General features: G+C 42.2%; 1 protein-coding gene across 2 annotated transcripts in view; it reads right to left on the bottom strand.

The window, feature by feature from the left end:
- Positions 1-4,323: 4,323 nt before the first annotated feature.
- The window catches only part of LRIT1 (leucine rich repeat, Ig-like and transmembrane domains 1), a 55,796-nt gene continuing 32,139 nt past the window's right edge, over positions 4,324-27,980 (bottom strand). The window contains exons 2-6 of one of the 2 annotated variants that reach the window (XM_056352968.1): positions 17,013-17,159; positions 16,152-16,279; positions 13,126-13,592; positions 9,567-9,872; positions 4,324-7,105 (exon numbers count right to left, since the gene is read on the bottom strand). In XM_056352968.1, coding sequence (XP_056208943.1) covers positions 6,123-7,105; positions 9,567-9,872; positions 13,126-13,592; positions 16,152-16,273 — 1,878 coding nt within the window. In that variant the 5' untranslated portion in view covers positions 16,274-16,279; positions 17,013-17,159 and the 3' untranslated portion in view covers positions 4,324-6,122. Of the gene's footprint in view, positions 7,106-9,566; positions 9,873-13,125; positions 13,593-16,151; positions 16,408-17,012; positions 17,160-27,980 lie in introns of both variants that reach the window. The other variant, XM_056352967.1, reaches the window with a different exon arrangement.

Raw genomic sequence — 27,980 nt, 5'->3', positions numbered from 1 at the left:
TTAGGTTGGAAAAGATCTTTAAGATCAAGTTCAACCATAATCCAGCACTGCCAAGCCCACCACTAAACTATGTCCCCAAGCACCACATCTATGTGTCTTTTAAACACCTCCAGGGAGGGTGACTCCACCACCTCCCCGGGCAGCCCGTTCCAGTGCCTGACCACCCTTTCGGTGAAGACATGTCCCCTCACACCCAATCTAACCCTCCCCCGGTGCCACCTGAGGCCGTTCCCTCCTGTCCTGTCCCTTGTTCCCTGGGAGCAGAGCCCGACCCCCCCTGCCTACAGCCCCTGTCAGGCAGCTGCAGGGAGCGATAAGGGCCCCCCCGAGCCCCCTCCTCTCCAGGCTGAGCCCCCCCAGCCGCCCCCCATCCCACGGGTGCCCCAGCCCCTTCCCCAGCCCCTGCCCGGCTCTGGACACGCTCCAGCCCCTCTGCGCCCCTCTTCCGGCTCCAGGGCTGGGCACCTGGGTGAAACTGCTCTTGCTGTTAAAGACTGAGGCAAAGAAAGCATTAAGTACTTCAGCCTTTTCGTCATCCTTTGCGGCAATCCTCCGGCTGTTTTCAGGCTGATATTTATTTGCTACTTAAGAGGCCATTTCTCTAAACATTCTGAAAGCCCAAGTGTACTCAGAGGCTTCAGTAATAAGCTGAGAAACTAGTGGTGAATTATTTACCACAATCAGATTAATTAGTGGGTGGAGAGTCTACCCACTCTCTAGGGTAGAGAGAAGAGGGGAAAATTAAAAGAAAGAAAGGAACAAAAAAAAAATCCCCCAAACGGTGTTTGCTGTAGCCATTATGTTTATGTTTCCTACTGGAGTCGGATTTTTGTTGCTGTTTTAATTCAGTCCAGTTTATGCCTGCCTGTAAATTTAATGGTCACTTTTGTGACAGCAGATGTCCACTCCGTTCAGCTGCTCTTTAATGTCATGTGGCATCCTGGCCAAAGCCAAAATGCAGAACAAGCTGCCTAAAACCCAAACTGTCAAAATAAATCTCTACAGAGTCATTGTCTGCTAATCTATGGGAAGTGGAGTTTAAGAGGCTGCACTGATTGCCAAAGCAAGCGCCGAAAGGACGCCCGCTGCATGCTCCCAGCGATGGCGAGGGAAGTCGAATTCCATCTTGAAGTGACAGGTGCACACAGGTCTGTCAGAAATCAAGTCCAGGCTGATGCTTTACAATTCCAGTTCCTCTGCCAGGGCTATCAGCATCAGAAATCCCTGCTGGGGAGGACATAAGAGGTAAAGGCTGCAGTTGGGTATTTCAGATACAGTGCATGTAACACCAAATGGTACGGGCTTGAAAAAGCAGCTTTGAAAAAGAGGAAGGTGACGTGAAAAGAGGTAAATAAGGCTTCTCTTTCACAAGCCTTCAACAACAACAGGAGCTGTACAAACTTGCCATTCTTTCCCCAATTTTTTTCAGTAACCCAGTGCCCCTGGCAGGGTCCCACAGCAAATCCTACAGAGAGCTGGCAAAGGGGCACAACCTGCCCCTTTCACCCACCAGAGGAAAGGAAAGGTTTCATCTCTCACTCAGGGCACGAGCAGAGTCCATCTGCCATGTCGAAAATGGGAGCTAAGGGCCGACATACTCCCATGGGATGTGACTGTGGTGCCAACAGCTCCACATCTGCACCAGCAGCCCCTGGCTCTCGGGAAACATGGGCACTGCTCCAAGGCTCACTGCTGCCTCTGAGAAGCTCCTGGTCTGCTCTCCTGGGTGCACACATTTAGTTCTCATCAGTTTGAAACTTTACCAGCAACTGCTAAGTTATTTCCTTTTTGTTTTGAGTAATGGGAAAATAAAGCGGGGGACAAATCTTTTGCTCTGTTTTGGACAACAATTTGCTGCTTCTTTTCACAGACTTTAAAGCTGATGGAGCTCCCACTAAGCCACGGTACTGTAGCACTGAATATTGAGTAAATACATCCTGAAATTTTTCAGACATTCCCAGAACACTTCTGACATTGAGGGACTTTGATGTCAGCTTCCTCAGGACCTTTTGAACCTTTACATTTTGGTTTACTATTGGAGTACTTTCTAACTCATTCTTCAATGTCCATTCAACTTTTAAAATATCTTGAAAAATGTTTTAGCTGTCCTTCTTGACACTTTCGGGTTCTTCATTTTTTTTCCCACAATTTTATGTTTATATGCACATACATTTTTGTGTCCCAGATATATTTTTTTTAATTGTTTAAAGACATTTTAGTCTATTCTTTCTGGGTACACAGAAATAAATTGACCAGACAAAGCAATTATAGCCTTCCGACATGCTTAAATCACATTGTGGAAATAAGGTGTTTGTCAGCTTGAACATTAGTTTGAATTTGTGGAATTGTTATATATATGTGGCATTAAAAATATTTGCAGAGACTTTATAATTCAGAGCCAATATTAACCTCTTTCTGGATCTACTCACCAGATAATCTGGACACTTTTTAAGATATTTGGAAAAAACGTATTTCAAAGCCTCAAGGTGGTTTTTTAACATTTCTTCTTGCACTTCAGCTGCTTGCAGTACTCCTTTTTAATCACTTTGGGCACATTATTTCATTTATATTCTGCTCAGTTCCCTCATTTTGATAGCTGCTTTTCTCCAGATCCTTTTAAGAAAAAGAAATAATGACAATTTTTCAGTACACTTCAGAGCTATTTGGATTCATTTTTAAAATGCAGTTACCTTCTTTTTCAGATCTTATCCTTAATTTTTCAATTTCACACTATTATGATTTCCAAAATAAGTATTAAAAGATACTGTGGAAGGAGGAACATGTCTTTGTTATCTATCACACGAAGGGCCCATCAAAGAGTGGCTCATACTGCTCTCCAAATCGCCCAGCCCAGGCAACCAGTGCAAACCTCCTGCCCAACACAGGTGGACACTCACCTTAATCCTGTTACTGAAGTGGCTCAACACTTATCAGAGAAGAAATCTTTAAATGGTTTAATAGTAAAAGTGGGGAACACCAAGGGATTCCAAAATTTATTCCTTGACAGTGACAAAATATTTGAAAGAGACCCCCAAAACAAAAAATTGGCCAAAACCTGACACAAAGATATTATTAACAGAGGAAACATTATGTGTGGAAGAAGAAAACCAAACAGAACAAAGTGTCAAAAATAAATAGATAATGCTGCTAATGTAGTAATTCCAAAAGATTTGGATGTTTGTTTCAGTTCTTACAGCACATGTCTGTCCAAGGATTGACTTTACCTGAGTAAGAAACTGTTTCCAGGCATGAATATTCTCCTTGCCTGAACTCTGAGCAACGTATCTTACAACCAGAGAGGGAAGCTGGCCTGAGCTAACCCTGCTGAAACCAGGTGCCTAACACCTCTTCAGTTAAAATATCCACAAACAAAAAAAAATAATCCAGTGAGGTATTTGCCTTTACCTGCCTCCATACCACTGAAAAATCTGACCCAGAGCCTTGAAGTCACACTCCGCAGCAAATCAGTTTACTTAATGGTTTGACATTTCACCTGCAGTTTGGCAAGTACAGGGGTTTTCTTCTGACCAACACCAGGCGACACAGAGCTTACACAAGATTCTATCTACAGCCTGTCTTGTGTGACCCACCGGTGCAGTAGAGAGGCTCGTTTTGGAGCAGCAGCAGTTGAGACGCTGAGCTGTGATGCCTCACCTATGAGTCAGTGAGAAAAGCCATAGGAGATAGAAAAGAAAAATCATGTTTGTCCTATTTGGGATCGCTATTTATTCAGAGTGCAAAAACTATCCAATAGGCTCTGTATAACCTAACACATCCACAGCGAATGTCACAGGATGCCCTCTCCATGCTCCCTCACAAGCAAAGTGCTGGCCCAGCCCGTGCCTTTCCATTGCCGGCTCACAGAGCGTGTGGCGGAGCACGCACCGACAGCGGGTGAGAGCTGCTCCTCACCAGGGCTGGAGGTGGCAAATCACCCAGCTCGTGCCTCCAGGGAGCCAAAAGGTACATACCTCTCGTTCCCAGTCAGCTCCTGCAAACCTGACTTACAGGAAAGTCCTTGGGCAGTATGTCCACTCCGTCAACAACAGGAGAACTTCGGGACAGCCTGGATTCTTCAGGGCTAACTTATCCATCCAGGGCCAAGTCAGGCAGATTTCTGCACAGCCCGGTGATTGCGCTGCAGATGTAGGCAGGAATCAAGCTCAATAATACAGCAATCCTTGCAACTAATCCCAAAACCTGCTACTGGAAGAATTTTGGGGGGGTTTCTACCTTGGAGCAAGACTCTAAAAATAATCCTGGGAAATGCAACTGTATAAATAAGTAATAGATCTATTACATACTACATATTTGATCAATTAATCTGTTGTAATAAAAGACATAATTTTATTTGTAAATGTTATTTGTAAACCTAAAGATCTATGCAGTCCAGTGACAGAAGTAGCATGCATTATTTCATACAGAGATTGACAAATTCTCCCAATATAAGAGAAGTTCTTTATCATTAATGTAAGGAATACAGGGAGTCCTATCAGAAATTATTGTAATGTGTCACCTGTTGCTAGTATTTGTTGAGATCAAATGACTTGCTTTCTCCACCAGGCCAAGTAATCTGACATAACTGAAACTATTCTGTACAAGGAGGACTTGCAAAATCCATCAAGGGCTCCATTCCAACCAGTGAGTTTTGTTAACCCCCACTGCACATACAGATCCAGAATGTGTGTTGACATCCTTCCAATAAATTTACAAAAACACATTTCAAAACAATTCAGCAAGCTTTACCAGTTTTCATTTCAACTTGCCTGGATCCCTCCCATTCAACATTTGGCAGAACATTTTCTTCATGAAGAATATTTGTTACAAAGAGAAAAACTTTATATACAGTACTAATACACAAGGGACTGGAGTGGAAAATTATGTGACTGGGAAGTGCATTGTGGTAAGCACTCAGATCCAAATTCAAGTGGAGCTGCAGGACTTAATATAACTGATTAGCTCACCCAGACAATGAAAGTACACTTAGATGAATATTAGACGGGGTTTTTTCAGGGTTCTTGAACTTGTAAAAAGTTTGAAACCCAAAAGTCCACACTGAGCCTCTGCCACTGCTGACTCCATGGTGAAAGTATGACTGATGTGTGCCTGGCCAGCGATCTACCACCACATCACATACCCCTGCTCCGCATGGAGCAAGGTATTTTCATGACCTAACCACAAATGCCTGGCTGAGCCCTCTGGTCTTCGCCACCAGTTTTGTCAGGAGAGCCGGCAGCAATGACAGGGCTGCTCTGGGAGGGTTTTGCAGAACTAATTTAAGTTTTTCAGTGTGACTACAAAGCATTACAACGCCACACAGTTTGCAGAGTAGCCTATTGTATGATTTTAACTAGCACAGCTGATATAAAACATACTCTACTAATTACAATACAGCTACAAAATGCCAGCTAGGACTGATACCGAAAGACCTCTGCAGTACTGTTGTTCAAGAAATCTTAATGGTGTTTAGGGCCAGAATGCAATCACAAAACGCTCTCTATTAGTTATTCTTAGGAGTGGATTGGGGTTTACCTCTTGATTTCTACCTTCTTTGCACATTTCTCTGAATTCAGAGCACAGAGCTCTTATTACGCTGGTCATACTAGAAAGGGGTGCTGTACAGCTGTGTTCAGTGATCTATTATGCAGCGAGCTGCATGTTTCATGCAAACATGGGGGATGTAAAAGGTAAGACTCTCAATCTCCACCTTCATAGGTATATATATTAAAATTACTAAACACTCCCCTGTTTGTTAACCAAAAGTACATCAAAAGAGAATAAAATACTTTGTGTATTACAGAGCAGGTACTAAGCACCAAGCACAGCGCGCTCAGAAATGTCACTTAATGTCCTCACACTCAGTGTGCACGCTTCATTTTACGAAAATAAAAGTGGTCCAGGAGAACGAGGCCATTATCACAGAAGCTTTTGCCTGGGTACAAAACAGCAAACCCCAAGTGGGATGAGCAACATGTTTCTGTAAAGCTTGGGCACCAACTACCCTCTTGCATAGTCCTTCAGAATGTGTTGGCGACAGAAGCATTGACAAGGTGGCCTGCAGTTCTGGACCAGAGAGTGTATATACAGCCGTGTGAGCAAGCCGACAATCAGCCTAGTTATTATCAGCAAAAGTATTCATTAGGTTGCTCCTCCATCTTTGGTATTGCTTCCGAGTCCACGCTGGATCGGGCAGACAGCAGCCTGTTCGACTCATCGGGGGTGTGTCTAGTCAAGTATTCTCCTTCCACGCCTTTCGCCTTGGCTCCAGGAGGCAGGCTTTCAAAGGTGACGTAAGACTCCTGAATTTCCTTGGGTTTCCGCACAAAGCATTTTTTGCAGCGCCTTTTCAGGGCTCCACAGCAGACCACCAGCGTCAGAGGAACAGCAATGACACAGGCCACGCTGATGACAACCACATTGATGAGCTTCTGGGTCCCTCCTGCGCTGGCAACTTCATCTGTTGAAAATATGATGCATTGCTCTTTCCTGGGGATCAGCCCTTTCACGCAGACACAGGCGATGTATTTGGTCTTTGGCAGCAGCCCATAGAGGGTGACCTTGGTTTTCCCTGGCTCCACGTTGATCCGCCGCATGTCTCTCTCTCCAAAGATGGCATAGAGGACACTGAACACCGTCGTGTTCTTTGTCAGAGGCGCCTTCCAGGCCAGGGTGATGCTCTGGTCAGTGTCTCCTATCACCCTGACAGACCTCACCATTCGCTCTGGCTCCTGCTGACCAGTAGGTGGGCTCACCAGTAGGTTTCTGGGATTATCTTGTGCCACATCTGGGAGGAGGAGGCCATCTCCAGTGCCCCCTCCAGCCCCCAGGGTAGGCATGGTGGAGGTGGTGATAACGTACCTTGCCACTAGCTTGTCATTGTAGGCAGCTGCTTCCATCCCACTTGCCTTCCCACTCCATGCCCCTTTGGCGTTAGAGTTGGGGTCATCCGTGCTTTCTGAGTCTGTGATGATGAGCGATATGAACGCCTCTGTTGCCCCCAGAAAATTCTTTGCTTTACAGATGTACTCTCCAGAGTCAAGATAAGAGACTACAGGCAGGCCCAGAATAGACCAGCTCATCCCATCACTAGAAATCTCTTGGTGAACTGAAAGGAAGGAATAATATAAAATAAATAGGCAATAATCAATAGAATTAATAACATGTTTTGTAAAATAATAGGATTCGATCTGCCAAATGTCTGCTTGATACAATAGAGTCATCATTTCTTTTTGCCACCAACATTACAAAATCAAAGTAAATCCAAGAAAAAGTAACACTAAAATTAGGTTACGCTGGGATTTACACTGCTTAAGACCGAAGAGATGTTGTGAAGCATTTGATGCCATTTCCTCCAAATTGATGCAGTTTGAAAACAAAAAAAAGGAAAGTTCTATTTATTTAAAAAAAAAAAAAAAAAAAAAAAAAGCTTAAAAGCTCTTATGCAGGTACAATACTTAAAAGGGTGGAAGGAGCAGGTGGTAATGCGACCTATATGAACATTAGACGCAGTCCTCTGAGTGACAGAGAATACAAGCAGCAAGATTTTCTTCTAAAAACCATATATGGACTAGCCTAGAGTATACGGAGAAAACCAGCTGAAAAACAATATCCCTTTTACTGCTAAATTAGTGCAGGTTTTTATGTTGAGCCAAACAGAGGGAAGTCCGAGCACTTACGACTGAGCAATATATACACAGCTGAGAGTCGGTTTTCTCACTTGGCTTACCAGGAGTCTAAAACCAGCTTTTTTTGCCTTTTTCTATTTGTGCAGAAAAAAAGAGCAGGGACCATGCAGAAGGGTAAAGCACCCTCTTCATTATTTAACCAGCCTCCTTAGGATGAGCACGTACTAACTCTGCCTTTTCCCATTGAAAGGTAAACCAGGGAGATGTGTGAAAAGCAAAGGTAAGGCAGAATGCACCCTTCTCCCAAGCCCTCATGGGGAGGATCCAGCCCTGTCAACCAGGGCACATTCCAATGGCCGTAAAATACAATATCATTAGGAGTTACTTTTTCATTTTAGTTATTTACTGAATGGGTATATTAAAAAACATAAAGCTACAGGTCTTCCTATGACGCTTCCACGTACATACAGACTGTGGGCTATTTCTCACTCCTTTCTATTCAGAACACCAACATTTCAAACAGTCATTACAGAATTGACACAAAAGCTGAAATAATGTACTTTTTCAGCAAACTTTCTATTGAAAGGCACTAAAGTCTGATTTAATGGGGCACAAAATACATCATTCTCAATTGTAGCTCAAAGTAAATTCAACCTAAGCTTTCAGGAAAGCATTCTCTGTTTTATTTTTCTGTTGTGGCTCTCTTTCAAGTGTAGGTGGGACGTTCACAGCATGATGGGTAGACATTATCATTATGAGGAGCAGCTCTGCTCCATCCTGCATGTCATGTACAACAGAGCAATGACTTGTGCAGATCCAAAAAAAGATATTTATTACATGCAGTTCTACTGCTGTGAAAGAAAAAAAATGCTCTCTCCCCTCTTTCTGTGCACTGAGGAGCCCTATAACCCTGTGAAGATTAGACCCCATCCTTAGCAAGTTATCTGCTGAGTTTAGACCTATCCATGAAAGTCAGGGCCAGGGCTGAGGTACAGTAGCATTCAGGGGAGGTTGGAGGGATGAAGGTTCAGGTCCTGACCTAAAACCTCGAGGGTAAAAATCTAAGGATGATTGCCCTGAGTGCAGCAAAGGTTTCTTCCCTAAATTCCCCACACATTAAAGGACCAACATTGCAATTTTAGGTCCATCCATTCTTGTGAATGGAAATGAAAACATGATCAGTCACAAAAACAGTGGCTGTTTGAAAGCTCCCCCCACAAGAAGGGTGAGCACAGAGGAGGCACCTGTCAAGTGTTTCTCCCACAGAGCATTTTCCCAAGAGACCTTGGCAATCCATCAGAAATGAACCATTTGCATCCTTTAGCAGTTTAGTGACTTTTTTCTCTTTTAACGTATCGGTAATGTTGCCTCTGCAACCTCTTCTTTCTTTGTCACAGCAGATTGGAACCGCTGCTGAATTCACATCAGACACCTCTCTGCCAGAGATGGTTACTAACCGATTAACAGCAAAGCATCACTAGTCTCAAAGACCCATAAAATAATTCAGTGGGAAGCCTTTCCAGTGACTAAATAACTAACTGGCTAACTTAAAACAGAGACTTTTGCTACAGCTGGACATATTTCATTTCTTCAGCTCCAACAGATTTGCAGAAAACCACTTGACTTCACCACCACAATTGTTATGAAACAAAGCAAACCCAACTTTTTACATGATAGTATACATTTACCTGATGATATCAACATGTAAGTGATTTTATACTGTATAGAAAATCACAGTGCAATAGTGAATCACACACGATACTATTGTGAATTACAGTGAATCTTAATTTTGCACCCCTTTCTATTTTTGGGGTGTTTTATCAGTGGGAAGGATGTACTGTCACAGAAGCTTCCATTTGCTTCCGACAGTCTGTAGAAAATAAAGGTGCAGGTCTGCCTCACTCATTCCACGTGTAAGAGAAAAGCTTAAACCAAACCCACCTGTGCCATTTAGTTGAGCACCATCAGCTCTTCTCCAGCTGAGCTCCGGAATGGGCACCCCTGTTGTCCCACATCGCAGCAGCACAGTGCTGCCCAGGATGGTCTTTACTTTGGCTACAGACGTATGTACAACGGGGCTTTGACACTTCCTTAGCTCGACTTGGCTGAAGAAGACTCCTGCAAGGCTCCGGGGCGTGAAGCATTTCAGCCTGGGCTCAATGAATGCTATGTTAGGAGACTGGAAATTTAGGAAATGGACCATTTCGTACAGACTGCAGTCACATACCCAAGGATTGTCTTGCAAGCCTGTCAAAATAAATCAGAGCATTAAGTGACTCCGACAGCATCTTTTGTTTCTGCCACTTTTGTTTCTATTCGTCAGCAGGACAAACTGTGATAGACTCCTCACCTGCCCTGCAAGGGCTGCCTGTGCGTGTGCAGGGGCACAGGGGTCGGGGGGATGTTCCAACAGCCCCTTGATGCTGGTGACTGAGCTTGATCGTTCATATGTTTGCCAGTTAGTAGACGGGAATAAATACAGCTTGCTAAAGTATCTCAAAACCCAGAGCTGAAATCATATTCTTTAAATTCAAAGCAGGATTATGCACATCATGAAAAACACTATTTGTGCATGTAAAGAAGAAAAAGAAGTTATTATAAACACATACGGTTCCAGGATGGAAAATAAAAAGTAGCCATGGGGGAGGGCTGGTTTGTTTTGTTTTCTTCTCACTGCAGATTATTAAAATATTGGACAGATTCTCATGCCAGCTGTCAGGCTCACAATAGGTGTAGGTGGTCCTACTTGACTGTAAGAGCCCTCTTCCAGCCTTCTTATTCTAATTTATTTTCATTATTTAGTAATCAGCTGTTTTTCCTGAAATGTTAATTTACACTTGATAAGATGAAAGAACAGTTTTAAGGATTAAATTGAAGAATATGCATGTTATGGTATATAAAAGAACATAATCAGACATTAACTATATTAAGAATATGCACATAGAAAGGAGTACATGGAAGAATACCCTCCCATTTCAGAGTCTCAGAACGCTTCTCTTTTTCTTTTTCCTGCTCTCCGAGTGTGTCCCTACTGAACTCAAATTCAAAAAAATGAGACGTTACTCTATTAAAAATAGACCTGTGAAGATGATACCAAATAAGCAAAATTGGAACTAGAGCAATGCATATCCATGAACAGAAGGTGATGAATTTTGACTAAATCTGTGTCATCCTACTTACAAATATCCACATTCACCTGTCCAATGGACAGTTTATGGTCTCTAACAGCTTTAGCTAGCAGAATACATGCAAGCAGTGGCTTTCTGGTAAGAACCAAGTTTTGACACAAGCACAGATGATGCAACACAAGGCTCTATGAGCATCAAGGGGCTGCTTGAATTTGCTAGAGTCAACAGAAACACAGGGTCAACCAAAAGCCCTAGAGGCTTCAGATAAACTGTTCTAAAGATTCTGCTGAAAAACTTCTGAGGCCATTGCATGCCATCTTCACTGGGCTTGGAAGGGAATCCGAAAGTGGTGGGCTTAGTGGGAGGGCACTTCCTATAAATTGATATATAAAAGTTATGGGGACTAAGTAAAGAATGAAAGGTCAGCTTGGCTTTGTTGTTTTATGGCACTTTTCCTAGCAGCTTACTTCTGACTTCATGCACTGCATAACAATTTATTCCAGACTCCTTGGCAGGTACCCCAGCTCCAGTTGATGCCATGGCACCCCCAAAGCCACAGTGAGCCCTTTGCTGCCCTGCACAGCACCATCCTGTAGGCTCATGTGGGTAATCCTCATGTGCAAAAGCTCACAGCCTTGGCACAGACTATCAGCCAGTGAGCTACCACTGGAAGTGCTTCTTTTTCAAGTCATCTACAAGCAAGGGTTCTGAAGAAGAGTCACAATGATGCACTGTAGATAGGACTCTTTATTATTCATGGATTTTTTAATGCCTTCATGAGAAACAGTCATGAGGAAAGTGAAACAGAAACGTGCAGCTGTGTTCTCCCAGTCTTCTCCTGCGAGGGACATGCTTTTCATATACCTGGTTCCTGTGGGTGTTAGCAAGATAGGATCTAGGAGCTGGACTATCTATATATTACCGTATTAATCTTAGCATTATACTCATTTGCCTACATGAATTTTTTAGGATTCTGGCACAAGCAATCTGTGCACAGCTGGCTACATAAACACTCAGGTTGGCCATGAGCATCAAGGCGTGATCTGTTCTTCTCAACAAAATACTCTCCTAATCTATATTGAATGGAATAACATTTTTACATGTGACTTGACTGTAAAACATAAAGAAAGAAAAGCGTATGGTCCAGGCGGTGTCTTGTCACGCCACAAATGAAACGGGCAATCCCAAACAGCTAGCATTGGCTTAAAGAACTTGATACCACATCTGGCGAAAGGAGATGATGAAACACCTGCTCCTCTCCTGATGCTAATGAAACCTTAAACAACATCTGCAAAGGACACTAAAAGCTTTGTAGGTGCCATTTTGAATCTTGTTAAAGTCTTGTGTCTGTTTCCACTGCAATCTGGTTTTAAAAACGTTACCCCACTAAATTTATCCAGAGAACAAAGAGCAGCAGGAACTCCCCAGAACGAGAGACAACTTGCAATATTTCTGACAAGATTATCAGCAAGTGCCTGAACTCACATTTGTGGCTGTAGAGGCAGTACATGCAAATGCACACACCCCACGCATCAAACACAGCCAGTGGAGCTGGGTCAGCTCATAGCAAGTGAAGACAGCAGATGGCAACAATTCTGAACAGTCGTCAACCTGCTGTAGAGTGGAACCGCTGCACGATGGCTAAAAGGCTGAGTAGTAAGCCCCTGAACTAGTAAATGTACTTGAAACCTCATCTGGGGACACTCAGCCAAGAGGATTCATCTGTAACATGCCCTCTGATATAAAAATGAACAATTGCCTCAAAGCCATACTTCTGAGGAGCCCAGAATTGTCACCAAAAGGTAGATTCTTGTAATTTTAGAGCTGCCCTTAAAGGCAGCACTGTCTTGGTGGCTGTGGGGAGACTAGGGTTTAATTCTGTGTAAACAGATAAACACAGCTCTGGAAAGAGACAAACTGGCAGTCCTGACCCAGATGTTATGCTCAGTGATGGCTGTATTCCTCTTTGGACATAATAAATGTCCATCTTCTTATTTAATGCTGCTTAAAATGGGTCGATTCCATAGTAACTGTTATTAGAGAAGAACACGTGAATGATGGGGAGCTCTAATCATATTTGCATTTCTGTCAAAAGTGGCAATGTCAATAAATAAAGAGTTTGAGCAAGAGTCACCAGTTTTGTGTTACAAAGATTCAAGCAAGTGATGAAGGTCATGGTGTAATAAGCCGGGTGTGAGGAGCCTGAGGTGAGTTTGTTAATTATGTAAATGAATTTGCACACTTTATATGGGGTATTAAATTGTACACAGCAGTGTACTTGCTGTAGTAACCACAGGGGGTGAAAATACTGCAGTAAGATGCAGAGCTCTTGAAATTTGTGCCCCCTGCAAAAAGACAGGAACTTCTCTTACCTAGGATGATCTTGGAGTTATCGTTGGGGAAGTAAGGAACAGCCTGGAGGTTGGCCCAGGTGGCAATAAGAGCCTGAGGAAGAGTCATCAGCTTATTGCTAGAGAGGTCCAGGTATGTGACATTCTTGACATAACGAGCAGCATCTGGAGGGATTGAGGTAAGTTCATTGTTGTGTAAATCCAGAAGCCTTAGCTGTGGCATGTCAACCAGGGTTTCCCAGGGGAATGATATTAAGTCATTCCCATCCAGCCTCAGCTCCTGCAAACGACGAAGGCCCTTGAAGGTGATCCCACTGAGGCTGGCCAGGGAGTTATAGGGCATCCAGAGGTACTCCAGGTTGTGGAGCATGTGGAAAGCCTCTCCTGGCACCCTGCGGATGGCTGTCTTTTCTATCCGAAGCTTGGACGTATCTACAGGGATGTTCACAGGAGTGAGAGTCATCTCCGGGTCGTTACACAGCACTGTCCTGTTGGGGAAACACAAACGCAGATGTCACTTTCCTGTATTTTAAGAAGGTTTTGAAACTTTACTTTAATGCAGGATTTTGATCCATCTTTCTTTTTTCACCAGATTCCTTCTTGTTTTTTCTTACTTGCTGCTGATCTCTACATCTTCACCATCAGTACATCAACTTGCATTAATCCATATGTACCTTTTGACTGCAGAGATTGCAGTGTTGTGCCCCTCCTGGAGGGGTGGGAGTCTGACTCTGGCCCATATAGTGTTCCTGCTTTTATTTTTCATTCAGGTTTTTTTTTAGAGTACTTATGATAGACAACAATGACAGCATTCACGCATAGCAGGATTCTAGTGCATGCTAAAACAAAATGATCCATAAATTGAACAAAAAAAGATGTAAGAAAAGAAGCCTTACTGACATGTGGGATGGCAGGAAATCATACAGATTAAATATGGCACAGGATGTTTGGGTCGTGAAATGAGGATAAGAAAGTCAGCTCACAACTCACTGGAATTACACCACAGCAAGCTTTGCTTTACTGTGAAATAGTCGGGAAGGTGTGTGCAGCTGGTAGCAGCCACTGCACTGCAGGCATGTGCAGTTATGAGAGTGAAAGTGCAGAAAATTAACTCTTTGGAAAATGCTATACTAAAAGCAAGGCAGATTTATGTGTCTTGATCATTCCTTCCCATTTCTAATCTCTAGAGATCAAATCATGAAAACCCCATGCTGCATTTTCACAGCCTTCATACAAAAAATTGTGATTTTGACTTTGTCAAGGTGTGGGATTGTAGATAGCGATGAGGAATGAAGGGAGACAAAATAGGTCTCTCAGAATACACTTTAATTTGCCTATCAGCAAGGAAAGAAAGGCAAGTTCTTAACAAAATACAAAGCCACCTTGCAAAGGTAACAGGTTAGATAGGCATGTCCCACTCCACATGCTAAACTAGATACCGCAAGCAATGTAATGTGATCAGTCAAGTAACGTTTTCTTATCACACTGCCTGGGTGATAAGCAGAATATTACAAAGCTGCCAAAACTAGATTGAGTTTGGCTGAAAGCAATTATTCCCCTACTAACACACACAAATAACATGGCTGAACTGCTCATGCAAGTTTCCTGGAGTTAAATGTTACTCGAGCCTACAGTTAAATTGTCAATTTATAATCAAAGCCTGGTACATTACTGTCATCCAGCACTTTTATTATGGCATTAAATTCTGCCCACCCTCAGCTGAAAATTGAGATTTTGAAGAAAAAAATAATTGATCAAATACGAAAAATCCAGAAATCCTCTTTCAATAAACTTTTGTTTGTTCGTTTGCATAGGCACGAGGCAAAATGTTTGATAACAGAGACACTATGACAGTAAAACAGTTCTTCTCATAGTGTCCCTAAACTATGTCAGTGAGCACTAAACATTTAATCTATGGGATAATCTTCTACTAGTGAGAAATACAAATCATAATGCAGAAAAAAAGGTGACATTTTGTTCCTTAAGGGTCTAACAGACATTTCCTTTATTGGGTATCTTACCAAAACACACTAAAGCTTTTTCAAGTCACTGAGAAGAAATTCACCTGGGAACTGTGACATTTATGGAGCAATAACTGGCTGTCCCATGATTGCATTCGCTTTTAACAATTGCAGACTACTTGTGTCTCTATCACGCTTCTTACTGGGAAAGTTTCAAGTCTTAAATCTATAGCACCATAAAAGAGATAAGAAAGTGGATCTATTTAATGGGAATCCAGAATACAGGGGACAGCCTTTCATTTCGGTATTGTGGTCTTGTCTAGAAATTTTTTTTCCAAAGGATTTTGCAAATATTGTATCTCTGTCACAAAATCTCCTCTGCTGTGAACCACAACTTATAAAAATGTAGCCTGTATTTCATTAATTCAAATCATTTACTTTGTGATTATCTTTCAGAAAGACTTTTATTACAGTCCTCCAGAGAAATGTATGTACAAGAGCATTGCATTCAAAAATGGATGTCCTTCTGGTCCTGTCTTCTTTTTTAAACTGTAAGTTTCCAGTCTGAACATTATCTTATTTTATTTTTCTTGTTATTATCATTTATCTTTTTTTTGGTTCATTTTCATCTAGAGTATATTGCTTTGCCTAAAATCTCCAACTAAAGGATTTTTTAAGTAAATGGAATTGCAGGTTTTGGTACAACAAAATAAACCAAATCTAGTTACATTTTAGAAACAAACCAGCAGAGCAGAATAAAGCCTTTTAAAACTAGCATTTTCAGCATAATGGTAAAAAAAAGATGTTTAAATTTTATTCCCTTGTTGCCGTTGCACCAGCAGTACTTATGTCACTTCTGTTCTCACAGAGGAGATACCCAAACGCTTTCTCTGAAATCAGCTTACTGTGTTTTCAGAAGCTAATCCTCTGCAAATAAAGCTAGAGTGCAAAGCGACTGGAAAAATAATGGACGCAAAGTCTGGACGCAATATTTTCCCTTCCAAGCCTCCTTACAGAGAAGAAGAAATAAAATCCCCGACACCCAGCGAAAGAGCGGCAACCCCCCCGGGGAGAGCATCGGCATACCTGGCTTTCGTCCCTTCGCTGAGGCTGTGGTAGGCGCAGCTGCACTGCGACGGGCACGAGCCGCCTGCCCATGGCAGCCCTCCGAGCATGAAGCAGCAGAGCAAACTCACCACGATCCACATGGCTACCTGTGCATGGGAAGGACACCTGGGCACTAGACAACGCGGAGGGTTTTGCCTATTGTTTTATCCATTGACTGGTCACATCTTGTTAACTCCCTTTTGTTTTCCGCCACACTGTGATCTTCCAGCCCTCGCTGAGTCCATCAGATAAAAAAGGATAGGCAGGGATTAAGGATGGGGACTTGAGTTATTTTCATGAAGGTGCTTATTGCTTCCTGGAACCATACTGACAGCACTTCTTCCCTCAGGGAGCATCGAGACACTCTCCCCCAGCAACCTGTGGCTCTTGGGCAAGGAAAAAAGCAAACATACTTTTGGGGCACCTGTATTGCAGGCAAGATAACTGTTATCTGACCAGGAATTAGCAATAATTTATTTCCTCACAGTGAACTGGGAATACTTAAAAACAGTTTCTTGTGCTAATGGAACATAAGCTTCCTATACAAGAACACTAAAAATATATAGTGATACTATTAAAAGGCTTTATTTTCTTTTAAAAACTCCTAGTTTGATCAAGCAATTACAGAACTGTTGGCAATATGCCTGATACTAATAAACAACGAATAACCCAGTAAATATGCACATATTTCAGTTTATATCAGGGCCAGCACATGCCTGCAGGACTGAGCGCTGTGCTCTGCCTTGCTAATACAACAAAGCCCAGATGAGGAACCATTTTGGGGAGCACTACCTGATGCTGGGCTGTGGGGCAGCTTCAGGAATGCTAAGAAAAGCTTACCTCTGTCTTAAGGACAGCCCAGGGATGCCTGTGAAATTATTTTTGTCCACTCCTGTTGAAGACAGTTGTTTCCCATCTATTAGAGAGGCAGCCATAACTGCAAAGCTGATGGAGAGCACCCATGTTTTCAGCAACCTTCATCTGACTCTGAAGAACACAACACATGTGAGAAAAGTAGAGCTGAAATATATGCACAAATATAAAGCTTGAGAAGTCACTATTTGAGATGGGAGCAGAATTCTATTCCTACTAGCAAGGACGTCTCATGTTTATAAAGACTATTATTTTCTGTTGATGTGAAAGTATATAAATCACTCACACCACAAATGTGCACCACACTGTTAGAGGTAAAAGGCTCTGGAGAAACTAATAGGTGATTACTTTCAACCCGATCAGATTGCTACTCCCCCAGTTCCCAGCCACACTATGTTATAGCTTTGGCAGAAAAAATGACCCCTGTGTCAGATAGAAAACAGAAAATGCAAGTTAAATTTGAAGAGAAATGAGGAGTAACTAAATGGAGCTCAACAGCTAGTGATAAAGCACTGACCAGCCACTACTCCTTCAAAGGTGCTTTAGGAAAATATTTCTCTTCCAGTTTGGAGCTCAGGAAAGCCACAGTGCCCAGCAGGTTTTACAGGGGAGAGTCCCAGATGCTTCACTGCAATGTAAAACATGATCAATTCTACTAAAATCCTGGACCCTGTTAACGCAGTAGGGACTCTGCCATCTGCTTCACCCAGAGAAATGGGAGTGTGGGATCAAATGTGGCTGATTGAGGCAGAAACCACCCAGCATCCTGTTGGCATTTCAGCACTGGTCGCTTCCCAGTTCCCCTTTCCTTTACCTAAGCTCAGAAAAGACAGGGAAAGGAATTACAACCACGAAGTTTTATCTAAAAATTAGGTTTTCTTGGATTTAAATTCATATTTCCCTTGGAGAAAACTACAGCTCTGCACATTCTTAAAGGCCTGGTTTTATCTACAGCTGCCCTTCTATGGAGGTGCATAGGAGAATCAAATCATATGAAGTGCCACAAAGCCAGGGAAGAAATACTAGTATTTTGGCCTATGCATAGGCCAAAAGACATTTTAGTGAATAAAAATAAATAAAATAATAACTTAAAAAAATCCCAAAAACCAACCAAACAAAAAAACCCCACCAGAAACCATTCAAATGCAAAGCTTCCACCTGAGAGTGCTATGAAAGACAGACACATTTTGAAGAGCTGCTCTGTGGATGTTACTCCTCAAAACTCAAATCTCTTCCACGCTTGTGCAGCCATCTCAGATCCCTAACAAAAGACTACTCCACGGTAGCTATCGGGATGCACGGGACATTCCAAAATAAGCGTAACACAGGCAACGTAAGCTGCCTCTTTCTGAAGCTGGTGTCTTTTCCTGTTGGCAATACAGGGTATCCAGGGAGCCCAGTTCCCCAGCCAAGCTGGATGCAGAAGGCTACATGGTGTAACTACCTTCACGTCTCCACTGTTTCCCCACTGCCCCTGCTCTCCTGCCTGGGCTGAGGGTCCACCTGTGCAAGGAGAATCCCTATGGAATAAGCTGGCTGAAGTAGCCCCAGCTCCAGAGCTCATCTCCCACCTCACCTTTCCAACACTTCTCCCTGTTGCAGACCTGTTCATTTTGGTTTTTGTTTTAAATATGTAATCAGAAGTCACTGGTCAGAAGTGCAGCAATACCATACCTTTTCCTACGTACAAACTACCTGCAGGTTAATGAGTATGTTTCAGCACCAGCGTGAGGCATAGATCCTAACCAAGATTGCTTACCAGGATTTCTGGTGTATAGCTGTTTTCATGCAGAATTCATCCTGTGTTCTTCAGCAGAATGAAATTACACTGGCAATTTTTGAGAGTTCATTATCCTGAATTATTGAGAGTTTCAAGGTAATCTAGATGTGGTTTGGGGCTAACTATTAAACAGGCATTTTATGGTGCCATAGTTTCACATAAGCTTGTTTCACAAGTTACTCTGATAATTAATTAAGGCCAGTAGAAATCACTTACTGAGAGAGGATGGCCCAAAGGATTATTTTTCTCCATGCTATTTTCACATTCTACATTTATTGTTGTTCAAAGAAAATTTCAAGTATCTCATTATTTATTTCTGAAGAGCTGAGAACATGATGCACTGCTGCTCATTAAATATCCATAGTTGTTCTCTCATTGACTTGCATTAGGTCCCATTTCTAGATTTAATGATTTGTCAGTTCCCTTAACGATCTCCAAGCAAAGACCAAGCTTATCGGGTTTTTTAGTGCACTCATTGGTCAACTTGCCTTGCTGCCCAGCCTCTGCCTCAGCTCAATACTCACAACATTGACTGAAGCATCTCTCTCCCCACTGAAGTTATATTCGACTTGAAAAAAGCAATTCAATTATAATTAACCTCTTGCCTCTATTTTTTTCAACGCATCTGATAAAGTGGTTTCCCTCCATTGGAGTTCTGGAATGATAGACTGGTAGAAAGTAGCCAGTAACTGTATGGTAAGGTTTAGCTTTCATGAACCTCGATTTTGCCTCACAAAAGAAATGTCTAAGTTACAACTAAATGCCACGAGCAGTAGAAGTAAACTTAATTTATAAAAAACAACAGCAATCAATAAAGAACGCCTCAGCAGCTGCTAATGCTATGCACTTCATCAAGAAAGCTGATATTTAGTTAACATACAGACTCACTGCTGAAGAAAGAGAAAGACCTGGTGAAAGGCTGAGAGATTAATAAAACAAGATAAATAAAAGTGGCAACATTAACGCATTTCTTCACCTTGGAATGTATCTGCAAGTGTGTCAGAGACGTGTGGAAAAGGGAGGGAAAAGGATCAGTCAGGTAACAACCCCGTTCTGTTTTATCAGCACTTACAGGTTTGAGGTTCTCCTCCCCGTCGGCTATATCCTCTTATAATTGTTCGTTGGTAAATCACCATCAAATCATGCAAATGATGAGTGTCAAACCACAGATACACCCATGTTGGGCTTGATCTGAACGGGCAAGAGAGTGGGACTGGCCTCACCATGAGGAAACTCTACCAGAAGTTCATCAGGAGGTGAGGAAACCAGGTCAGGTAGGCTTTGGACACACAGAGCTGGTGGAGGAGGAAGGCCTTGGTGCACAGGGAGAGGTTATGTTCCCCTGGTGCACAGGCTTCACAGACATAACAGAAAGGAGCAGGCAGAACACAAGAGAGCGAACTGATAAAACAAAGGCAATGAAACAAGATGCCTAAAACCATAAGGTTAGATGCCAGCACTTGCACTTCAGGGGCTGCAGGAGAGGAACTGCACGCATGCACAAGGCAGCATCGATGAGCAGGCTGCAAGAAGATGCTGCTTCTGGTTATATCCATGGTCCCTCTCTAATTCAGTGAGAAGGAAGAGAGAAAACTGGACAACAAAAACAAAACCTCACTACTGTGTTCAACAGACCACGTATTCACTTTTACACACAGTTCTGATTTCTCCCAAAGAATTTGTTTGCAGTGCAACAGCTTTCTACATCTTCATGGTATTTTTAAGACTTAAGTGTATCTCCTCCTGCCAGCTACTGAACAGTTATTCACGCATTATACTACTTCATTTAAACTGAACACTCGTTAGCTAATTTTCTTGTAGGTGCAGGTGATATTTATATGTGACTTTTTAAAATCAATATCACCTTTTGCAACTGCCAAAGGTAAAAGTGCAGAGTAAAAACATTCTTTTCATGACAGCCAATTTCATTCCATAATGAAACTAGTGGGAGTTAGGCCCTTTACTTCCATGGGCACAATTCTGCACTCTAAATCATAAAAAATAGTGCTCCTTGCTGCTTGCTTAGGAAGTAAACAGTTTCTTCTCTTCATCAAGCTGAAAAAAATCAGCTGGAGAAAAAAAGGCGTACAAAGAAGCAGCCAACAAGCATCATTCAGCAGAAGCATAAGACTGTTTTACATAAGACTGTTTTACATACTCTGAGAATAGCCAGTTTCCTTGTTTATATTTTTTGTCTAAATAAATGCAAAGCAAATGGGACAAAGATTACTGTCAGCAAAGTTCAGCATGTGGCAATCGTTCCTATCTTTCCTTAGTGAGGTATAATTTCAAGAATTTTTTTTTTCACTTTGTTTTTAGTAAGATTAAGTTAATTACTTGACATTATCATTTCCCATTTTTTTCCCATATAGAATTTTTGATCCCAAATTGTTTTATCAGCAGAATCTTCTCACGAGCTCAGAGGCAGAACCTGACTGACAAAGTCAGCATGCTCCACTAAGTCACTCATTTTTAATATGGCCATTAGGTAGAATTTATTTTTACTTCTTTTCCCCATATACTTAGAGAAATATGACATGAAGCAAACAAACCAGCACATTTTATCATAAATGAAAGCCATAAAATACCTTATTATCATGATTTTGTCCGAAAGGTTTTATTAGCAGGCAACACAAGCCAGACACTAAATCAATTTCATTAGGTAAATGCATCTCCAAGAAGCTTCTGGCAGGGCACATCTTGTAGAGTGGAAAATCCTTCCCACTGATGCAAGTCCAGAGCACATTAATGCATTATGTCATTCTAAATTGGATCTTGCACTTAATGCTGATGAAGGCAGCTCCTCCAAACCTATAGGACTGAAGTCATTAATAGACGTCTAGACATGCTGAAGAAATAAAATAAACCCAAATTTTGGCACGGAGCATTGTAAGTCTATCAATGGTATTTCTTTTGTGTATACGCTTACCTTGGCTGTTATAGCCAGTACAAAAGAGCGCAGACCTCTAACCCAAGCAGGGGATAAATGCGTACACATCTCTTAGAACGCAGCATTTGACCCATTTCTGTCCATGCAGCAGAAGCTGCTTCACAAGGCCGCATTGCAAGCAGCCGTGCTCAGCGAGGCAAAGTCTAGCAGAAGATGGAGGTGTACAATGATCCGCCTTGTCTCTCCTGCTCTCCTCGCTTTGGGCTCATGTACCTAGCAAGGTCTCGTCATGGCTGATGCAAATTTATAGTGTTAATTGTGCATTACACCATTGTACCCAGGACCTTCAAGTCCAATGGGAGAATGGTCCCCTCACTAACCAGTAAGGAAAGTTTGGCCCCAGGGTGGAAGAGGTGACACTGACTCTTGCCTCACCTTAAGGGAGGAGTGCACCAGCCTCCATGGCCATGGCTCTTCTGCTCTTCCCCAAAGGCCCCACAAGGACAAGCAAATGCCACTGGGATCAGACGTACAGGACCCCAGAGCAAAATTCTCTGGGACAAACAGTCTGTAAATGCCTCTGCAGAGGTGAACACAGCAGGTGAGCTAACTTCTCTTTCCTAAAATCCCTCTGCAAACCTGTCTTTGAGACTATTAGTCTTGAGCACTAATGAGAGAGTGAACTTGTGTTGCCCACTAGATGGAATCTGGAAGATGCTTCCACCCACAAAAAATAAATGCACAGAAAATACATATAAATCCACGTCAGTACATGTTTTAACTACCATAAAACTATCCACACCAAGGCAGTGTCAAAAAATAACGCAAATGTGAAAAACACATCTGAGTTGCACAGTGTTATCTTTTTGAGGATACTAATGTTTCTGACTCGTTTTGTTACAAAAAGCCCTTTAAAGCTCAAAACAAGTATCACTCATACATGCTGCAGTCATCTATCAGCTTTCTGCTACGCCAGCTCTTAACATTACAGCTGGTAGTAGGGGGAGGAAGAAAAGGAGGAAAAGATAAGCATCGCAGCATATCCGCACTGCTGGAATGTACAGTTTAAAAAGTGCTTATTTCACATTTATACTAAAACAATGCCCAGGAACTTTAGTAAGGTGTAGGCACTCCAAAAGTTTTTATCCGAGACAAACACCTGTATCTCTAATGGAGCACAGCCGAAGAAGACGTGACACAAAGATTAGGGAAAGGAATGTATAAACAAATAAAGTGTGTCATTGACTTGTACATACATATATACGTACATCTAGATTTAAAGCTTAAATTATCATTAATAGAAAAATTAATACAAAAATTAATACATTGCACTGGTAGCCATAAACTTTTGACTAATTTCTGATCAGAATAACAGCTAAAGGGAATTTTTACAAGTCTTCTAAAGAAGGAAACCAATTGCGCAGTGAATAAGACTGGAAAAGTATTTATGTGTCTGTACACACAGGCACACACCCATGGAGTTTCCCAAACATACACTCAGAACAACATAAATGTGATGTCCAACAGCATCATTCTCACAGGAAAAATACTATTTTCTGAGATGCCACAGCCACACGCCAGTTCACTGTACTCAGTTTTGATGACTGGAGATACCATAATCATATCTGACATTTGTATTTGGAATGGGTAAAACTTCTTCAGGTTAATATTCCTGGTCCTCCTTCTCTATTGTGCCTTCATTCCCTAAAATCCAGTAAGGTTTCTACAGTTTAACAAAACAAGCTAACTTTGGGCTTAGCATCCTTAGCTGCATGACAGAGGGGGTCATGCAGTAGTATTGCTGACTGCAACAACCTTTTCTGATTTGGACCTTAATAGTATTAGTCTAAGCCCTGCAGAGTCACCTCTGCTTAGGAAACAGTGCCTTGTTTTATTTTGCTTCCTCAGGCATGCAAGAAGAATTAAACTTCCAGCACTGTTTATTTGGCTCCTGAATGCAGATGGAGCATAACGTTTTACACAGCGACCCTCTGCCCTCTTTCCAGTCTGATAATCACCAGTTTTCCTATTCTGATTTAGCTGCCTACAGCCTCGAGAATTTGCAGTCCAAGGACATGCCCTTGTGACAGTTCTAGTGAAGTTCTTGGAAGCTGCAAGTCAATGTTTACACACAGGGACCAAGAAAAATAGAAAAGAAAAAAAAAGAAGACTACAGAAAAAGGGAGAAAAGGTAGGAAGAAAGTGAAAAGGGAAAGTTTTTGCCCTGGTGTATTCTACCTCCTTAATGTTATTTTTCTCAGAGCAATAAGCTTTTATCAATCCATTTTCTCCGGTGATGCAATGCATGCATATATATATACATATATTCATGTGGTGGGGTCATAATAGGAGAATTACAATGTCTGTGTAATTATTCTTATTTTTCTTGGACTAAATGCTTCATTATATATATTTTTAAAAAAAATATGATTATTTGTGAAATAAGAGAGGGGCAGTTTGGGGAGTTAACAGCAGAAAATCATGGCATGCCATGCCTCAGGTAGCCGCTCACCCCCACAACCATCCTACTGACCCACAGAAGGGCAAAAAGGAAAAGCATTACACTTTGCTCCTCCTGCTTTGCTTTGCAGCCCATCCTTCATTTGTTCAACCTATGAAGATATATAACTGGCCTAATATTGATAACCTATCCTTACCAAGATAAGAGTAAGAAAAAAAGCTGGGAAGATGAGGGAAGCCTTTGATGATCAGGAGCTTCCCCTAAGCGCTGACTCCCCTGTCCCATCTGCCTGCAGGCACAGGAATATTAAACGCATGCAGAGCCATCTTCAGAGAAACTCAATTTTCTTCAGATGAACTTTTCCACGGCAAAAGCAAGTCCTACAGTCCCACTCAGACCAGCAGAAACACAGGGAAGGCTGATGCACCGAGGGGAACAGCAGGAGGTGGCATGTGCTGCAGCCTGCAAGAAACATATAAGGAGATGAAGTCTTGGTAAGGGCTTTCCCTAAGGAATTTCCCACAGAAGTGAAGGGGTGTGCAAGGTCCTCAGAAAGTCCTGTCATCTGGGGACAGTTTAATCATCTATCATGATGGACATTAAGCTCTTTTACCGATATATCCAAAAAAACCCCCAAGCTTCTCTTGTTATCTTGACAGTTTACTGCTCAGTGCCTGTATTTTAACCTCCACAGTTCTAGGCATTTCTGCCTTATTAATAAATGCATTCATAAAGTTTTAAAATTACCATTTATATTTGTTTCAAAGTATCATGTAAAGTGTTTGGCAGGTTACTTCATTTTGCTGGAGGAACTTAAGCAAAACAATTTGTTTCATGGGCATTCTCTCTTATTCCAACTTGCCTTTAAGATACCTATGTAACATAAGGTTCACATATTTTGTCTGTCTGAAAAGCAATTTCCTAATCAAGACTTCCACTTTATGATGAGATTTTGCCCACCAGAGGTCCTATGCAGGGATTGATTGGGTTTTTTTTCTGTAAAAAGAAAAAAATTGCCAGGGACTAAAGTAACTGAAAGCTGCATTAAGAGCGCCTGGAACTATCATTTTGAAATGGCACACTATGAAAACTTCTCTCCACCTTCATTATCTAGCTACAAAACAAACAATAATTCAGTAACATTCTCATATTAGAGACTGCAACAAAGGCACAACTGAAGGCTTTGCCTTCATCATGATTAATTTCATTTTGTGAGAGAACATAATGTTGTTTTTACAAGTCTTGTACCACTCTATTATAAAAGGCAACTCAGCTTGAAGAAATTGTGTATTACGCTGAGCCTAAACAATTGGGTAACAGAAGCTAAAATAATTAGGCAATCTTTAAAAAACCTGTAACATTTATTTTATGGTAATACAGGGGAAAGCCCTGACTAATTCACAGGTGTGGTTTATAAATAATTGTTGATTATTCCTAATGTGCACTGAAAAGTGCACTTTGATAACACAAGAGACCTTAATACATCTGTTGTAAAAAATACATATTTGGTCAGGTTTCCATAGAAGAGTTCAGGAGAAGAAAGAAGCCAAAAGAAGAGAGGAGCAGGCAATGACTGCAGTTAACCCCAAGCTTCAAAAGAAGTGGAAAGCCCCAAATCTTTATGTTCTGGTACAAAAGATTGGACTGATTCTTAATATAGCCACCTAAAAGGTAGGCATCAATCTGAAGTAGTCACTGGGCTCTCTCAACAGTTAGTGAAGAGGAAGAGGTGTCTCTAGAGTGCAATTTGTCCTGCCCTAAGACAAGTGATGCTTGGGAACTATCCGTTTCCTCCGGTAACAGTAAAGAAACCCTAGCTTAGACTAGATAGATAATTAGCAGATCTGGGTTTTATATGGAAAAAATTAGATGTGATGAATCCCTCAGTGTAAACACAGATCTTATACTGAAGCCAAGGAAAGCTATGCAGAATTCAGGTTTAAGTAATGTTTCTGAGGGAAGTGTCAGCAGAAAGTTTGGGAAAATACCTGCACAAAGAGACACTGGTAGAAAGACTGCTAAGACAAGTAAGATCTGCAATATCACAGTGATGAGAAAAATGAGGTGCTTTTGTCATACTAGACACTTTGGCCTAGAAGTTCATCTCCATACACGGGCAGTAGCATACGCTCATTGAGGACCAGTTCAGAGAGAGTCCCGTTGCTTCTTTACAAGAGCAACAGCAAACAGAAGGAGACCTGGTGTACAAACTCTCCCTTAGCACAGCTAAAGTCCCTCTTGAAAGCAGAGTTTCTTTTGAGTACTGGCTACTGGTCTTTGAACCATAATTCCTGGAAGAGTTCTTATTCTGCATGCTGTGGGAAGGCCTCAGCCCCGCAGGGCAAACCAAACAGTGCTAGGCATATCTTACATTCTATAGGACTGCCTTCTCCTCCACAGTCCTGAAACATGCCGCTATTCGGCAGAGATAGCGTATTTCATTATGCTGTGGATAAGTATACCACCCTAAAATTAGTAGACAAAGTGAAAGCAAAACATAGTATTTACAGACATCTGAAATGCATTTTGAGAAACAGGTAACAGATCAAGGCAACAATTATACATATTTGATAATGATCACAATTGGTGTATCCAGCAAAGACTAAGTTTAGGATGCAATTAACTCTATTAATTTTCTAGCCTAGGTGAATATGTATATTTTTACCAAATATGTATTCACTTTACTATGAATTAAGCCACCTGTCTCTAGAGGGGTAACTTAAACCGCAGGAATGAAAGGCAATGTTTCCCAGTCCAGCTGCAGCTTTCCCCCTGATGCCTGGAGCAGCAGTGCACGGGGAAGCCAGCCCCAGCACAGCCAGGCCCCCAGCAGCCACGCGGTGCGGCCACCAGGCCATGGCACGGCTGTGACCGGCTGTCTGGATCCAGGCAGCACTGCATCACATCCTTGCGTAGCCAAGCACAGGGTTAATGCGTGACATTTGGGCAGGAGGTGAGGCACCTTCATCCTTTTTTGAAGGAATTTTCACACAGCACCGCTCTGGCTGTGAAGATGCTCCTCCTGCTTTCTTCCCATTGAATTTACACCTCCCTCACTTTGGCTCAGCACGGCCCAGGAGCTTTCCCTGGATATTTTCCCTGATCTTGGCTCTCTGCACTTGCAAGCAAGCCCCTTCCTCTGCACAGCAGCACCTCCCAGCCCCCATGCTGTTCGTGGAGAGTACAAACCCTGCTCTGGACCCCTCACGCCCTCCCCACCGGACCCAGGGCTGCCATGCTCACTCCCCAAAAGCACGGCCACTGGCTCCTGCTTCTCCCACGCCTTCTTGGCCACCCTCAGCCTTCACCACTGCTTCTTCCTCCAAGCACATCTGGAGGCAGCTGCAGAGACAGGTTGGCAAGCGTGTTAGACTGCCAGACTGTTGAGGAGAGCAGTTGTTACGTGGTCACAGGCTTGTCTAAAGGGCTGATGCCTGTGCACACTGCTCTGCAGGCTTTTCCCCTGCATCATCCCTCCTGTGGCCAATGCTAGGTGCCTGTTTACAATCTAGGGGGTATTCCTACTCATTACTTCCAGATCAAAACAAATTTTCAGAACTGCAACCACAAGGTCTCCAGACAATACGCTTTCTGGTTTCCTTGCCTTGATGAGAAGCATTTCCCATGGGGACCAAGATTACCACTCATTCCTGTGATATCAAACTGAAGTTCTGTGTCACTGTATTCCCAGCCCGCTTCTGCTGAAATACTGTAGTTTGTCATTTAAAGGTGTTCTTCAATATAAAAAGTCAAAGACAATTTGGCTAAACCTGAATCAGAATAAAGGATTAGGAAGGCAGAGGA

This window comes from Falco biarmicus, chromosome 9, assembly GCF_023638135.1.
Source record: "Falco biarmicus isolate bFalBia1 chromosome 9, bFalBia1.pri, whole genome shotgun sequence".
NCBI classification, from domain to species: Eukaryota; Metazoa; Chordata; class Aves; order Falconiformes; family Falconidae; genus Falco; species Falco biarmicus.
Note: the sequence above shows the minus strand (reverse complement) of the source record. Positions and strands in the feature narration are given on the sequence as shown.